Raw genomic sequence first — 17,212 nt, forward strand, 5'->3', positions numbered from 1 at the left:
TCAAAAGACTTTAACTAAGGATCCCAGGACTGGACATTTAATTTTGTCTTCCAAGAAAAGACTTTTGGACAAGCCAACTCCTCCTCCACCACCAAAACGGAAGGACTCTGCCACATCCCCGTTCAGAGTACCCTCCCCACCACCTCCACCTCCACCTCCTCCTCTTCCTCCTCCACCTCCTCCCCTTCCTCCTCCACCTCCTCCCCCTCCTCCACTCCTCCATCTCTGCCCCATCTCCGCCCCCACCCTTGCCTCATCGGTCTCCAACCCCGTCTCCAGACCCTGATGACCACGGAGATCCATTCTATGATCCCACAGATGCCCCGCAGGACCCCACTCCTCCGGGAACACCTGCCCCATGGGAGGATTATCACAATCCCGATGTCCCAGATGTGCCTCAGGATGATCTCTATCCATCAAGGCTGTCTCCACCAGAGGACTCCCTGGGGTTCCACCACCTCTTACAACGGGCGGCACATTATCATGGGGTGGAATTACACAGTGATCCAGTTGAGGAAGACTTCCTACTTGACACATTTGACATAGCAGATAAATCCACCGCTATATTACCAATGCTAAAAGGGGTGACCAAGCATGCCACAGAGGTTTTCAAAGACCCCGTCAGAGCTAGGGTCTTAAACCCCAGAATAGAAAAGAAGTACAAAGCAGCCCCCACGGATCCTGCCTATATTAAAGGACCTGCGCCCCTAGACTCATTAGTGGTTTCCACAGCTAGGAAGCGCTTCAACTCTCAGTCATCTGGTAAGGCTCCACCACCTGATAAGGAGTCCAAGCTCTTAGATGTGTCAGGCAAACGCACTGCCGCGCAAGCTGCCAATATGTGGCGCATCGCCAACACGCAGGCGCTACTGGCGAGGTACGATAGAGCGCACTATGATGAGCTGGAGGCTCTCATGCAGCATCTCCCAGAGAAATATAAGAATAAGGCTCATGAACTCATACAAGAGGGAAAAATTATTACCAACACCTCTATTAAATGTGCACTTGACGCAGCAGACACGGCGTCTAGGGCTATAAACACCAGTGTTCTGCTTCGCCGTCACGCCTGGCTCAGGATCTCAGGCTTTAAACCAGAGGTCCAAGCATCTATATTAAACCACCCTTTTGACCAACAATACTTATTTGGCCCAAAAGTAGACGAAGCCCTGGTAAAAATGAAGAAGGATACAGATACGGCGAAGTCTATGGGAGCCCTGCAATCACAAACCCCTAGACGCTCCTTTCGCCGTTCCTCCTTTCGAGGCTCTGGCAGAGGTTACTCTTCCGATAACGCCTCCACGTCCTACAAGTCCCCTCCTCCGAATACCTTCTCAAAGGGCTACCAAAGAGGTGGATATCGAGGAAACAATAATAAAGGCAGGGGCAAAACCAACACCGCCCGTTCTGCCACACCGCCCACACAATGACTTTCCCCCGCTCCCCCCAGACCATTCCACTCCGGTCGGGGGCAGACTACAACACTTCCTTCAAACCTGGGAGGCCATAACATCAGACAAATGGGTGACCCAAATTATTCGGTCAGGGTACTGTCTCGAGCTAACTTCTACCGCCCCAAATATCTCATCCAGACACCGTGCGATGTCACAAGAACATACCTCACTTCTCAAACAAGAGGTACTCTCCCTCCTGCAAAAACACGCGATAGAGCAGGTACCCGTCGATCAGCAAAATCTAGGGGTCTACTCTCTGTACTTTCTCATACCGAAGAAAGACGAGACCCTACGGCCCATTCTAGACCTCCGGCCTCTAAATGCATACATCCATTCAGACCATTTTCATATGGTAACTCTTCAGCAAGTTCTCCCACTCCTCCGTCAGGGCGACTTTCTCACTACACTGGACCTGAAAGATGCATACTTTCATATTCCAATACACCCTGCTCACAGAAAGTACCTCCGATTTGTGGTGGACGGCCAACATTATCAGTTCAAGGTTCTCCCCTTCGGGGTCACAACCGCACCACGGGTGTTTACCAAATGCCTGTCAGTAGTGGCAGCACACCTCAGAAGACAAAACATTCACGCCTTCCCCTACCTGGACGACTGCCTCATAAAAGCCGCGTCCTACCACCAGTGTGTGCAGAATACAAACGCTACCATACAACTACTCCACCAGCTAGGCTTTATGGTGAATCACCAAAAGTCCCACTTAATACCGTCTCACACAAAGCAATACCTCGGTGCCACTATAGACTCCTCAAAAGCTATAGCCTATCCCAACTCGGCCAGAATGGCAGGCATGCAAGCCCTGCGCCAAAAATTCCTTCTTCAGCACTCTCTCCCAGCAAGAGTGTTCATGAAACTAATAGGGATGATGACGTCTTGCATTTTCATAGTGCCCGATGCAAGACTTCACATGCGTCCACTCCAAGAGTGCCTAGCACGCCAGTGGAACCAGGCCCAGGGACAGCTGACGGATCTGGTGTTGGTGGACGGCCGCACCCATCGATTTCTGCAGTGGTGGAACACCACAAACCTTTCCAAAGGGCGACCGTTCCTGGACCCGGTTCCTCAGGTGATTCTAACAACGGACGCATCGCTCTCCGGCTGGGGAGCGCATCTATCACACCTCACAGTCCAAGGTCTATGGACGCCACAACAGAGGTTACTCCACATCAACCATCTGGAGTTATTGGCAATCTTTCTAGCCCTGAAATCGTTTCAGAAACAAATTTCAGCCAAGGCAGTCCTCATTCGCACAGACAATATGACTGCAATGTATTATATTCAAAAACAGTGGGGGACACACTCTCCCCAGCTCTCCCGCTTAGCACAGAGCATATGGAGATGGGCAATTCCACAAAAAATCTTTCTCCTGGCACAACACGTCCCAGGCATACAAAACACCATCGCAGATCTGCTCAGCAGACAAACGCAGCAAATGCACGAATGGGAACTGCATCCACAAGTTCTTCACCCATTCTTTCACAAGTGGGGGCATCCTCAAATAGACCTCTTCGCCACCCACGAAAACAAAAAATGCCCAAGCTTCGCCGCCAGATACCCACACCCATTGTCCAAAGGCAATGCGATATGGATGAACTGGTCAGGCAGATTTGCATACGCCTTTCCTCCTCTCCCGCTAATTCCGTTAGTGGTAAGGAAGCTACAGCAGCACTCCCTCACACTCATTCTAGTAGCTCCAACATGGGCCAGGCAGCCGTGGTACACCACACTACTACAGCTATCGGTGGTACCACATCAAAAACTGCACCTGTCCCCATGCCTCCTAACCCAGAACCATGGAGAAATCAGGCACCCGGACTCAGCTCAGCTCAACTTTGCGATCTGGCTCCTGAAATCTTAGAATTTGGATACCTTAATCTTCCCCCTGATTGCATGAACATTATCAAGGAAGCCAGACGTCCTACCACTCGAGCATGCTATGCCGCAAAGTGGAAGAGATTTGTTGTTTACTTCCGTAACAATACAATCAACCCTTTAGATGTCTCCATACAGCACATCATATGCTATCTGCTCCATCTTCAAAGGTGTAACCTGGCGTACTCATCCATCCGTCTACACCTAGCAGCAATTGCTGCTTACCTACAAAACTGACAGCATTTATCACTGTTCAGAGTGCCTGCTATTAAAGCCTTTATGGAAGGCCTTAAAAGAGTAATTCCACCCAGGGCACCACCTTCACCTGTATGGAATCTAAACGTAGTTCTTACAAGGCTAATGAGTCCGCCTTTCAAACCAATGCATAAATGTGAGCTACAGTTCCTTACTTGGAAAACAGCTTTCCTCGTAGCTATCACTTCCCTTAGAAGGGTTAGTGAAATACAAGCGTTCACTATACAAGAACCCTTTCTACAGATACATCACAGCAAGGTGATACTTCGCACAAATCCAAAATTTCTGCCTAAGGTCATTTCCTCCTTCCATCTCAATCAATCGGTGGAATTACCGTTTTTTTTCTCGCAACCTCAATCTGTTGCGGAAAGGGCTCTACATACACTTGACGTTAAAAGGGCCTTACTGTACTACATACAAAGAACGCAACCTTTCAGAAAGACTAAACAGTTGTTCGTCTCCTTCTCTCCACCCCATAAAGGCAACCCCATTTCAAAATCAGGGATAGCTAGGTGGATTGTAAATTGTATACAAATTTGCTATCACAAAGCAAAACGAACATTATCTGTTCCACCTAAAGCCCACTCTACAAGAAAGATAGGGGCTTCTATGGCTTTTCTAGGGAACATTCCCTTAGATGACATCTGCAAGGCAGCCACATGGTCAACACCGCACACCTTCACAAAACATTACTGTGTAGATGTGCACTCCAAACAACAAGCTAGTGTGGGCCAGGCTGTACTAAAGACACTGTTTCAAACTACTGCAACGGATACCGGTGGTCGCCGCTAGGGTTGGGTACTGCTATATAATCTATGCACAGTGTATAATCTGCAGCTCATATGCCTCGAACGGAATATGCTACTTACCAGTATGCATCTGTTCTTGGCATATAGAGCTGCAGATCTATACACGCCCACCCGCCTCCCCGGCTACCTGTATCCGTTCCAGGCTATCTTATTTAGATACAACACACATGGGTTTCTTCACTATTATCACTACGCTCCATCTTTTCCCTGCTGGCGAAAAACAATGCGTCCAGGTTGAGGGATTCTACCAAGATATAGGTCTCCTGGTGATGTTTCACCAGGGATCTAGCATTGATTAGTCCACATTTGAGGCTATCCACTTTAACTTTCTCCGGGAGTATTCTCACCTACATCAAACTGGTGTGATAGGCAGCAACACCCCTTTGCTCACTTATCCTCAGGAGCTGTTCACTTGTGTATCTATGGCAGGTACTCAATATGGATTGTGATCCTAAACCGGCATCGTGGCTGGCACTGTGCGCGGCCGTGCGCAGATGGGCTTGCCTTTGGCGCGCTGGCAGTGCGTCGGCGGCGCGTCCGCTGCACACGGCCGCACAGCAGCCGTTCTTTTGGAAGCCCCCGGTATTCAGCATCTAGACCGCTGACCGGCTTCCCTTCCCTTAAGTGTTTCCAGTGCTCCTGGAAGTGAAATACGCTGCTAATCAGCCAGTAAGCAATTTTGTAAACCTTTTACAATTTCAACCTTTTACAAATTCATACAGGGCATTACATTTTATTTGAAAAGGCAATAAAAACGGCGATTTCTTAATGAACTAAAAACAAACAGTAGTTTTAAAACCGGGGTAATAAAGTCTCCATGCAGGGTTAGAGATAATAAAGAGCGTGCGAGTATGACCATTAGCCAGAGGAGCTATTACTGAACTCGTGCAGCGGCCTGTCCTCTTGTACCAAATAATGTGATTGTTGTTGTGGTCTCTGATCTCCTTTTATTTGTATGTCTTTCTCATTGATAGGATGAGGTCATCATGAATTGATATGTACCCCCAACCCACTCTTAGGGATTCGTGCTGAAATCAAATTCTGTGCAACATTGCTCTTTGTCATGAACCCGCTGGGCTTCTGACCCTTGAAATTGATTACCATGAGCATGTAATTTCCAAACTCCTGTCCTCAACAGTAGCAAGATGTCTGCAGCGGCCAATCATGCTGAAGCATCCTCCTTGCTATAAACCCAAAATGAGACTATTCCTATTATTGCATTGAAAAACATATCTGAAAAGAAAACCTTAATTTGATGTGAATTACCTCACTATGCAGTAAAGCCTGGATCATTTTCTAAATGATGCAATGAATTTGAATGAGCTCGCTAAAAGAATACGATTGACAGTATCAAGGTTTCTGCATTTACCTTTGTGCTTTTACCATGCCATTTTGCAAAGGACTTGTAGTGCAAACTCTTTGGTTGCCTTATCCTAAACTGCTTCTTCAACTTTTTGTTGCTTGAGAGGTGGAGCATTAATAAACTATCCTTGATATTAAAAGCAGTGGTGAAATGGGAATCTTCTTTTTTGGATATTTAAACATTTACTTCATTTGTGATCATACAAAAGACCCAGCTTACTTTGGTGCCACAAATGCACACAAAGTAAACGCATGAGGCTGACATGAAGCCTCCATAACGAAATGATGATGTTCTCACTGTGCCCTTGTTCTCTGTTTTTCCGCCAACTTTTAGCCCTAAGCAAATAGTTTTGTACTTCATCATAGATATGTCTCATAGACGATTTGGTGAAGGGCATTTAATTAGTTAATTGCATTGGGAAAGATGTGCTTATTTTCATAGGATACAAATGTACTTCGCTTAATAATATGTGATTAACTTTCAGGGAATGTTATGCCAGATTTGATTGAGACTAGAATCTGTAGCAAACTAGAGAATAGAGGAAACTGAATAAGTGGGGAAAGGTAGAACAATAAACGCAGGGTAGCTTAATGAAATAGGAGAATTAGACACATACAGTAGCTTGGGGAGTGGACATAAAACAGCCTGGGAAAGTAGGATAAAAGCACTACAAATGACAGTGAAAACCTGTTGGTAGTTGTGCCGTAGTCCAGGATTCTAACCATTCAAAAGGATACTAATGAGGGTCACGGTGGGACAGGTTTTTTTATCTCTTAGATCGAACCCAGAGGCAGCTTCAGCTGTTAAGTTACCCTTATGTTTGCCTGCTTATGTCATTGGCTTGGTTTGCTGTGAGTCTTGGAATTTTGCCTTTGCACATGTGAACTTCTGCCTAAAAAGTAGACCATGCCAGTGCCAGGGCTGATGGGCTAATCTCCGCTTTCATTTCATGTTCTTTTTTTAAACTTATTTTACGATTGCCTATTGTCTGCTTCTTTTTTGCAAACATAGGTAGGATATATATATTTTTTTGTATTGCTTTTACACTTTGAATGCCTAATAGATATGTTTCTGAAAGAAAAATACTGCCGGCTATACAAGGCCAGTGTACTGGACTGTCCTAATATCCTATTGTGTGGCCATACTAGTTTATCAGGGAATGCCATATAAACGAGTGGAAGAAGTGGAAAGTTGAATTAATTATTTGTAATATTACTGACGTGCCATCATATGTACCTAGCTCTGTACTTTGTTTTGCCTGCCCCCCGCTTAGTTCATTCTAGAGACTCGAGAAGATTTTACTGCTCATTGTTAGCAGTCAGCACGTCATCATTAAATATCTAGGCTGCCATCTAACGTTGCACTTGTTATTCATTTTAGGGTCAGACGATAGACGACATCCCCAAGGAGGTGCTTATAGACTGTGCACAGCTTGTGAAAGCCAACAGCATTCAAGGTAATATTGGGTGTGTATGTCGTATTGAATAAAATACATATTACGTGAAGTTTCTGATGGGCTTTCTCTTTTTAAGCAAAATCTGAAATGTGGGTTGGGTCTATGGCCTGTGTTTCACATTGTTTTACATTGAAATTGAATGGTCTACATATAGAAAGTTTACAGTCCTTTCTAAGGTGAGTGATTTTCTGGGTAGCAAGAATTATACTCAAGAAAGACAACAGTTTTAAAGCAGAAGTACCCACTGTAAGCACAAGTGGACTTAAGCCCTAAGGTGTTTTTAGGTTATGCCTACACAGCACTTGCACTGTGCTTGTGAAATCTATTGAATTTAATATAAATCTTAAAAGGGGCTAACATCCTGCTCTTGCTTTTCATTTGTTTATGTGCTTGCCACGTACTTTTCTCTCCCTTTCTATTGGTTGTAGCATACGCCTCATCAGGACTAGTAAGAGCTATATAAATTTGAACACACTATTTCTTGTTGTTCTTGGTGTGTTTTTCTTATCAGTGTCCCGTGGCCCAAACACTCCTTTTCATCAGCAGAACCTATTTTTTGGCTTTCCGAACAGGCTCTGCCAACGTCTGCAAATCATGTCCTTATCTTGTATGTATTTCTCTTTGCTGGTATCACTTTTCCACATGCACTCATAGAGAGTGCATGTGTCTGCAGTTCCTCAACCCCGCCATCCTTGTGCACTATCTGTTTTTACCCAACCCCCACACCCTTGGGTGTTGTTTAATCATGCCCCCTCTCTTGTCTTTTATTAATCACTCCCCCCCCCCCCCCCCCCCATGTGGTTCTTTAATCGCTGTCCCCCTGCTCTCCTACCATGTTGTTGTTTCATCTCACCACCCCTGCCCTCTTCGTGCGCTGCATGTTTTCGTCCCAACTCCCTTGTGTGTTGTGATCCCAGACGGAAAGCGTTTAGCTCTTTCAGCTCCCGAGAGTACTACTCAAAATCCATACATCTACTCCAAACGTGGGAATAATTATAAGGGAGTCAATTTCCATTTTTTGGCACTATACATGCAGTCATACTTTGCACTTGGGTGGCTCCTTACAGCTAATGAGCGGACTTCAGGCACCAGTGGGTATGAGGGGGTTCATTTTCCTGATTGCTTGTGGCTCACCTTCCACCTCCTCCTGAGGCCACGGCAAATCTCAAGCGATTTCGAAAAGCCTCGAGCTATTGTTCATTCAAATTAGACCTGTCTTCTCCAAATAGTTATTGTTCAGTTTTATTTTTGTAATTTCTTTTGACCCTCAGCTATAAATGTCGATGTAGATCACAGATGGTGCCATATAAGTATTAAAAACAAGTCTTAGCACATGCAACCCATTTAATATGGCATTTAGTGCGCGCCCCAAAGCCAGATTTTTGGATGTGTTAAACATACATCTTGCCATCTTACAAAGGGTGTGAAGAGTGGCCTGTTTAGTAAGTTTGCTGCCATCTTAAATTAAAGTTCTGAGCCGGGAAGGGGCATACTGATAACCCCACATGCCCCCTAGCATGAATACGTCAAAAAAGAGGTGTGTCAGCAAATCAAAAAATAAGTACAGCTGAACCCTGGTGCTTGTCAGCATGCCAAAACTGTCTACAAATCCACCTATACCACAGTTTAAGCCCCTCTTATTGCTAGCGACAAAGTTTTTAGCGCCTAGAGACGCTCACTCCTAGCGGCGCTATTTAAATGTTCTATGTACTTACTTTTGATCAGTAACTGCTATGCACAATAGTAGATTTAGAAATAGAAAAACGGCAAGTAATAATATTACATCAATATTATTGTGAACTGCATGCTTCAACTTCGGCAGGTCATGTGGTGCTTGCCTCACAAACATGCTATAAATTATTTTCATTTAATATGGGTTGTAGCGAACTTTTAATCGCCCTGAAAATACTTTTCATTAAAAAGTACGCCACGCCCCGTGCAGGCAGTTTCGCACAATAGCTTCACATTTTTTTAATCCGCTGCGAAACCACACGACATGTATTGATGTTTGAATTGTCTGTTTTCCCTATTCGGATACTCCAAACTTGCTTTTAACTTTTTTTCTCTGAGCTAAGTCGATTATTGTGAGTCTTTAATTTGCATGTATTTTGTGATATAGCTTGAGAGGGCGATCGTACTCGTTATGGATGCTAGAATACAAAACGCGACATGGCTGAGTTAAAACACATTTCTATAACAAAGTCACAGGAAGGCAAGAATGTGGGATAGAAAAGAGAGTTTAAATTTGATATGAAGAAAGATGTGTTAGCGTAGCATACTTATGCTTTTTTTTTATTGTAACTTTTGCAGTTGCACACAGTCGAGTTTTCTAGGTTTTTTCCTGCACAGCACTTGCACTGTGCTTGTGAAATCTATTATATTTAATATAGATCTTAGAATTCCAGAGGGATTTCGGGAAATATTTTGGCCCTATTACCAACTGCAGCAGTGAGGGAAACGCTTGCTGAATGAGTTAAACATTAACATGATAAAAGCAGAGAACTAAAAGCATAAAGAAGTAGGCCTTCTGTCACTCCATCACCTTTTGCCCATGTTGCGTAGTTCTGCTTTACAACACAGAGGCTTCACACTATTCCAGATGAGTGATAAAGCAAATTACCTCTGACCCAGATGTTTTGTAGTTCTCTAGCTGTTTTCTTTTTTATTCACTATGTTGCAGTTTATGATATCGCATAACTTTCCTATGTGAACTCATTAACACAGGGAAGCGTGAAAGCATCATTTAGCATCAGTGAGTTAATATTATGTAACTTTATGCCGAAAGCATTAATGCCAAAGGTCATTAAAACAGGTTCTGTATCCTTTACGAAGTATCTGACTGTGACATGGCAGTAAATGAAGGAATCCATAGCTGTCCCAATGTAATGTGTGGAACTTTCAGTTAGGCATGTGGTTGGAGTGGCATTTTGGAGCTGGTGATTTATGGGTAGGATAGTCTACTGGCTTCAGCTGGTATGTTTGTGTTAAATACAATTTCTCTTCTATTTCTCAAACTGGGCATATCTAAAATCCCACGTACCACAAATGGTTTCAGTAGGAACTATTTGTATCTGATCAAATGGAATTTCCACCAGGGCAAGTTAACTAAATGCTAAAGAGATCTAGGTTTGCCTGATACACTTCACCTACCTTTGTGCTGTTTCTGCACGTATTGCAAAGCAGGCCTAAACTGTGCCACAAGCCTTCTAAAGGGAAAAAAGCACTATGACTTGGTCAATGTTGGCCGGGTCATATTTCTTTTTTTTAAAGTCATGCTGTACAGCAGCATGCGCTACTGTGCAACAGGTCTAAAAAATATAAAAAGCAAAGCCAATAGATTTGGCATGGGCGAAACTTGTTGGCTTTGCCAATGCTTGTTTGGGATAATCATTATGTAGGGGAGTACATTAATATTCATTATAGGAAAATGTAATTTCTTAGGCTATCCTTAAAATATGGCATTGTTCCATCCTTTCTGGACCCTTGTGACACCAGGTTTTTAAAGGATGTGTTGCATGTATAGATTAGTAATATGCATTACCTCACTTTCCCATCTCAAGTTAAATTATAATACATCCGACCCTCCCATGGGCTGGGCTTTATTTGCAATCACCACCATATAAATGGTTCCCGTTGTACACCTAAGACATAGCTCTTAACCTGTGGTCCGGGGACCCCAGGGGGTCTGCAATACCTACCAGAGGTTGGGGGGGGGGGTCCCTGACTGCTTAAACAATTAAATGGTGTAAACAGATTAATAAAGTGTATATGAATAAAGAGGCAAACTGTACAATTGAAAAGTTTTTAAATGTTCAGTTAATGTGAAGGAGTTTGAACCGTGAGGCTAAAAATTAAGTTGCTGTCCTCATATATGATTTTTGGGAGCAGTGAAAGAGTATCAAGCAAAATATAGTATGGACTATGGTTGGCCTAAATTGAATTTAGAAGAGCCCTAACCTTAACATTCAAATTAATTTTTTTTGTTTTATTTTGTTTTTAATATTTGTTTGTGAATTAAATAAAAATATTTGATAATTTGTGTTTGTTTGATAAATGCTTGTTTACATATGTTTGTTTTGCTATTCGAATCATTGAAATTGCTTAGGTCGGGGTCCGCTGGTTCCAATAATGACTCAGTGGGGGTCACATTATTCCAGTAAGGATTATGTGATGGTCCACAACAGTGAAAAGGTTAAGAACCACTGACAAGAGATACAGCAGCCTGTGATGAACCTTTGCATGTTTCTTATGAATTGGTTTCACCATACCTACAGCATTCTTCTCCTGTACTCCTGTTAAACATGAAGCCTGATGATGCTCTTGAGCGTACTCTATTGCTCAAATGTTCTATCTCATCTGGTGAATGAGCGGTATGACTCTTTGTTATAAAGAGAAGACGCTGCGAGTTGAAGGGAGGGTCTTCAATAAGCATCATAAACCATCACAGGTTCCAGTCAGCTGTGAAATCTTCAGATGCCAAGATAGTTACAAACATTCCATCTGGGACAGGACAGGAGGGGGGAGTGGAAAAAATCAAGAAGGTAAATTACAACACACCTCCCTTGGTAGGGAGAGAATAACATTGTGAAAATATGATTAACCGCAGGTAAAAGCATAACAACCCCTCCCCACCGCTCACCCCCCCCCCCCCATGTACATAGCAACATGACAACAGTTGGGGAGAACTGTAAGTATAAGGACATATTACTGGAAGATAATACAAAAGTCAATGCTATAACTATACATGAAAAGAATAAGGTCCCCACTATAGATAAATCATCTGTGAATCTGGTTCTCAAGGAGTTTGTTGAATCCAATGGCATTCTACATACCAGCCAATCGGGGTTCCGTGCTAATTATAGCACGGAAACAGCTCTCCTTGAAATATCGGAGTCCATAAGGATAAGGGCGGGAAAGCAGTTCTGATACTGCTTGACCTGTCGGCAGCTTTCGATACCGTACCGCATGACCTTCTTCTTGATCGTCTTTGGAGGTGCGGTATCGGCGGCACTGCCCTTCAATGGTTCCGGTCTTACCTCACTAATCGTCAGCAGACAGTTTGGTCCCCACCTTTTGAGGCCCCCATTCAATCGATGAATGTGGGTGTTCCTCAGGGATCTATCCTGAGACCTACGTTGTTCAATGTGTATATGGCTCCCCTAGCATTGCTGGTTGAACCTTTCGGCGCCAGAATCGTTTCCTATGCTGACGACACGCAATTGTTGTTTACGTGCGGCAAGGGCGAAGTCCTGGACGGGAAGAGGCTCAACCACTGCCTATCCGCGGTATTTAATTGGTTTAATCTGAACCAATTATGCTGTAACTTGGAGAAATCAGAAATTATCTTCTTCGGCTGCAAGCCGGGTGAAGAATGGCGAGAATGGTGGCCATCCAATATGTCTCCTCCAACGACCCTGGCTACCACGGTCAAGAATCTGGGGGTCAAATTGGATAATAAACTTTCCATGAATGCCCAGGTTCAAACGGTGGTAGGCTCCTGCTTTGGCCTTCTGAGGATGATGCGCAACTTTCTACCTTTACTTTCTGTATCTCATAGGAAGACTGTTGTGCAAGCTCTAATATTGTCTCGGCTCGATTATGTGAATGTCCTATATTTAGGCCTTCCAGAGTATCTGATCAACCGGCTTCAAGTCGCTCAGAATGCTGCTGCCCAAGCTATTGTTATGGCCGATCGCCGGACACATATGACCCCACTCCTTAGAACTCTACACTGGCTTCCAGTACGTAAGAGGGTGTCTTTTAAGGCACTTGTATTGGCCTTTAAGGCCTTCCATAATATCGGCGCTCCTTATTTGATGGACAGATGCCAGCAGTATGTTCCCGTACGTAATTTACGGTCCTTGTCCTCCTGTTTTTTACTGACCCCAAGGTTTTTACGCGCCCGGTTGGGAGGTCGCTCCTTTCAGGTACTGGCATCTGGACTATGGAACAATCTACCCATCGAGCTGCACCGTGAAAATGATCTTCTGCGCTTCCGTCACAAACTAAAAACGTTACTGTTTTCATGATCGGTGATCTTGGTTTGACTACTGAGGGCTTCTTTGTCACTGGTCTCCCCTGTTAGCGCCGGGACACTCCTGGGAGTAGCCGTGCGCTCTACAAATACCCAGTAACATAACATAACATCTATTGGGACGAACATTTTCAGCCCCTCTCATGCTATTGTACATACTGCAAGCTAACACCACGTGTAACAGAAAGAAACAAAACAACTCTTTCTTAATATTATGATCTCTATGCAATAAAGGAGCAGACCTTCTTCTCTAAGAGTTCCTGGAATCACTTCGATCCTTCTCTGCTTGCACCCCAGTTGTTTCAGGATTCCTAGTTAGGTCTTGAGTAGGACTATGGGGAACAATGTTGTCCATTCACCAGGTCTGATCATTCTCCAGTTGCACAACATTTTTTCCTACCCGAGATATTCTAAATGGTGCAGAATACCTGGAGTCATCTTCCTTTGTGGTTTGGGAAGGTCTACATGAACCCAATCTCCCTCTCTGAAACCTGGGATCTTTACATGTTCAGTGAAGTCGTATCTGGTTTTGTGTTTATTCTGGTGCTGGGATATTTTCCTTGAGCCTTTCTTGTATCCAGCTCACATGCACTGTTTCCCTTCAACCATGTAGCTGTCATCTTTGTTTTTGGGCTTCTACCCATCGAGGATGTAAAAGGAGAAATCCCTGTGACACAATTTGGTGCTGTCCGATAAGCCCACACTGTGTCTTGAAGTGTAGATTTGGCTAACACACCCGTCACTTCTGCTATCTACAAACCCTCCTCATCATTCTGTTCATTCATTCGACAAGCCTGTTAGCACGGGGACAGTACAAGGCAGTCTTGTTATGTTGGATTTGCAGTTTTCTGAGGAACTCTCTCATAAGATCAGAGGTAAACTGTACCCCGTTGCCAGTGACAAAGTATTACGGAACACCTTCTTCGGAAAAGATGTCCTTGAGAAACTGGATAAGGGTGTTCGTGTTTATGTGATGCACACACTTTGTGATCACCAAACACGTTTGGTAATCTATTAATCCTAGGATGAACCATTCATTTTTAGAACTTTTAAATTGAGGGGCCCTATTATGTCTAATGCTAGTTTAGACCATGGTGTGTCCGGGACCACAACTGGCGAGAGGGGAAGTTTTCTGACCTGTTGCGTTTTGTCACTCCTAATGCACTCCAAGCATCCCCTCACCATGGCCTCCGCCATTGTATCCATAGCTGGCCACCAGTACTCCAATCTTACTTTACTCTTAGTAAGGCTGTGTCTCAAATACCCCTCATGAGCTAGGTCGATTATTTTCTTTCTCATATCAGTGGGCGCTATTTTTTTCCCACGATGCACTGTCATGCCCTGTGTACTCAATTCAATTCTGACCTCCCAATACTTCGATAGCCTGGTAGAAATGTCACGCTTACTCTCTGGCCACCCTTCCTGTAAGAGTTCAGTTAATGATTTCATCTCTTCATCCCTACTCATGCACTCTTCCCAATTATTTCTGTTAATGCTCGTCAACTTAAGCACAATTTCTTTGTCTTGTTCTTCATTGGTGTCTGCAGCATCATCCATGGGGCACGGGAAAGAAAATCTGCTACAACATTTTGTGTACCAGAAAAATACTGTAACCTGAAATTGTTCTCTTCAAGCCCTAACATCCATCTATATATTCTAGGTGTGGTTCTGGTAAAACCTTTGGTAGTGAAAGGCATACATTAAATGTTTATGGTCTGTTTTGATGGTGTAAGGTGTGTCCCATAAAAAAAAAAGTAAAATGTTAGAGTGCCGAAAAACAAGCAAGGGCCTCCTTCTCCACCACTGAATAGTGTCTCTCCGTCCCCTAAAAGCAACAACCTGCTCCTTCCCGTCCACCCACTGTGTCAGATTAGCTCCTAACCCCTTATTACAGGCGTCTGTGGTTAAGCTTGTGGGTTTTCCAGGGTCAAACCTACCCAGAGAAGGAGCTTTGGTTATACTAGTTTTGACCGATCTGAAAGCAGACTGACGTTCTTCATCCCATATGAATGGGACCTTCATTCTTAGTAGATTACGTAGGGACTCAACAATACTAGCTTAATTTTTTACAAGCTTTGCATAGTACTCTGAGAGTCTCAGAAATGATTTGAGTTCCTTGACGTTGGTGGGAGCTACAGTTTTCGCAGTGGCTTTCACGACATTCAATTTGGGTTTGATCCCATCGTGCGATATGATGTGGCCTAGATACTCTACGGATCCCACACATATTTGGCATTTATCCCTTTTAAGGTGAGCCCTGCCTTCCTTAACCTGGTTAGTACTTCCCTTAGCTTGGTGTTAAGCTCCTCTACGTCTCTGCCATGGATCAGGATGTCATCCTAAAAACACATGGTGCCAGGTACATCTTTCAATACATGCTGCATGATAATCTGAAATGCGGCTTTTACAGAAGCAAGACCCAAAAGGCATGTGCATGTATTGGACAGCACCTAAGGGAGTCACATACGAAGTGAGGTGACGTGACCCAGGGTGTTGCTGCACCTGGTGGTAGGAAGATAAAAGGTCTATGACACTGAAACAGTTCGCATATCAAGTGAGGACCTCATGAATGTGGGGAAAGGGATGTTTGTCAACCCTTATGTTAGCATTTAAATATCTATGCACAGTCTTATGTCTTTGCCTGAAGATTTGGTCGCTATGACCACTGGAGCCAGCCACTCTGAACCTTGTATTGCTTCAATAACCCCCAACTCAAGCAGTCTGTCCAGTTACTTTCTTAAGGGGTCCTGAATCAGGTGAGGAATAGGTCTTACTTTATGTGCCACAAGTTTGGCCTTAGGTTTAAACTTGATGCTGTGTTGATAGTCCTTTAATAGCCCCAACCCTTCGGAAACTACATCAGGGTAATTGCTGCAAATATCATTCCCACACGTAGAGGGGTCCACTAGGAGTACTTGATCCGAACTATTGGGGTCTAGCCTGATACCTAGCTCTTTTTGATGGTGCCAACCCAGTAAATTGGAACCCTTCTCCATTACATAGACTTTTCCTACCATATTTCTTCCTATAAAACTGATTTTCATAGTAGTCATGCCTAGTAACGGCATAGGATTAGCATTGTAACCCCCCTGTTTGATGTCTTGCACAACCAGTTTGTATTGCTCACGGGGAACAGCCTTAAAAATAGATCCTTGTCTACTAAGGATTAAGGCAATCATGAGTCCGCAAAAACAGTGATGGACTTGCAGTCAAAGGTAATCCTGCAAGAAGGGAAGTTTGCTCATTCAGTGTTCTTCTGTGATTGGAAAACTAACTTGGTTTCTTGTTGATTTGCTGGCTCAATTGCCAGAACAGGTTTAGAATGCAAAACCCTGCATACCCTGGCAAAAAGTCTCGTTTTCCCACATTTACGGCACATGTTCCAGCGAAACTGCAAAGCTGACAGGCCTCTCCGATGTCAGCTGTGCCGGTCAATGTGATCCACTCCAGACAGGCCTCCCACGGACATACCATCAATTCCAAAGTAATAGCTGAGCCTGTCAGTGTGAAGAGATGCTTCTTGCTTGCTAGCTTCCTAATGATACGACTATTTGCTGGCAGGCTTCTCACTCTGGTAAAGCTGTGCCTGTCAGCGTACTATTACATCCAGCGATATGCAATAGCTAAAAGGCTTCACAGCATACCAGGTGTTTTGTTACTTGACCCGCTCCTCCAGAAGGCAAGGGATGTGCCTGTCGCCGTGATGAGATTCTTCCAGCTGGCAGGCTTCTTATAACAATAAAACTACTTGCTGGCAGGCTTCTCACTGTTGTATCGCTGTGCCTGTCAGCGTAGTATTGCATCCGGCGATATGGGAAAGGGTTGCTCGTTGCTCTTACTAACAGGCTTCACGGCACACCAGCTGTCCCATTACATGACACACTCCTCAGAAAGGAAAGGCGGTGCCTGTCTGCGCGATAAGAGCTAGGCCACTGGCCACCTCCCACTGAAGTT

The 17,212-nt window shown here is 44.2% G+C and overlaps 1 protein-coding gene across 1 annotated transcript in view; it reads left to right on the forward strand.

Annotated features, from left to right (window-relative positions):
• The window catches only part of CCDC25 (coiled-coil domain containing 25), a 91,293-nt gene that overhangs the window by 40,023 nt on the left and 34,058 nt on the right, over positions 1-17,212 (forward strand). The window contains exon 5 of the mRNA XM_085613135.1: positions 7,149-7,224. Coding sequence (XP_085469261.1) covers positions 7,149-7,224 — 76 coding nt within the window. The remainder of the gene's footprint in view (positions 1-7,148; positions 7,225-17,212) is intronic.

This window comes from Triturus cristatus, chromosome 6 (assembly GCF_964204655.1).
Source record: "Triturus cristatus chromosome 6, aTriCri1.1, whole genome shotgun sequence".
In the NCBI taxonomy this organism is placed as follows: Eukaryota; Metazoa; Chordata; class Amphibia; order Caudata; family Salamandridae; genus Triturus; species Triturus cristatus.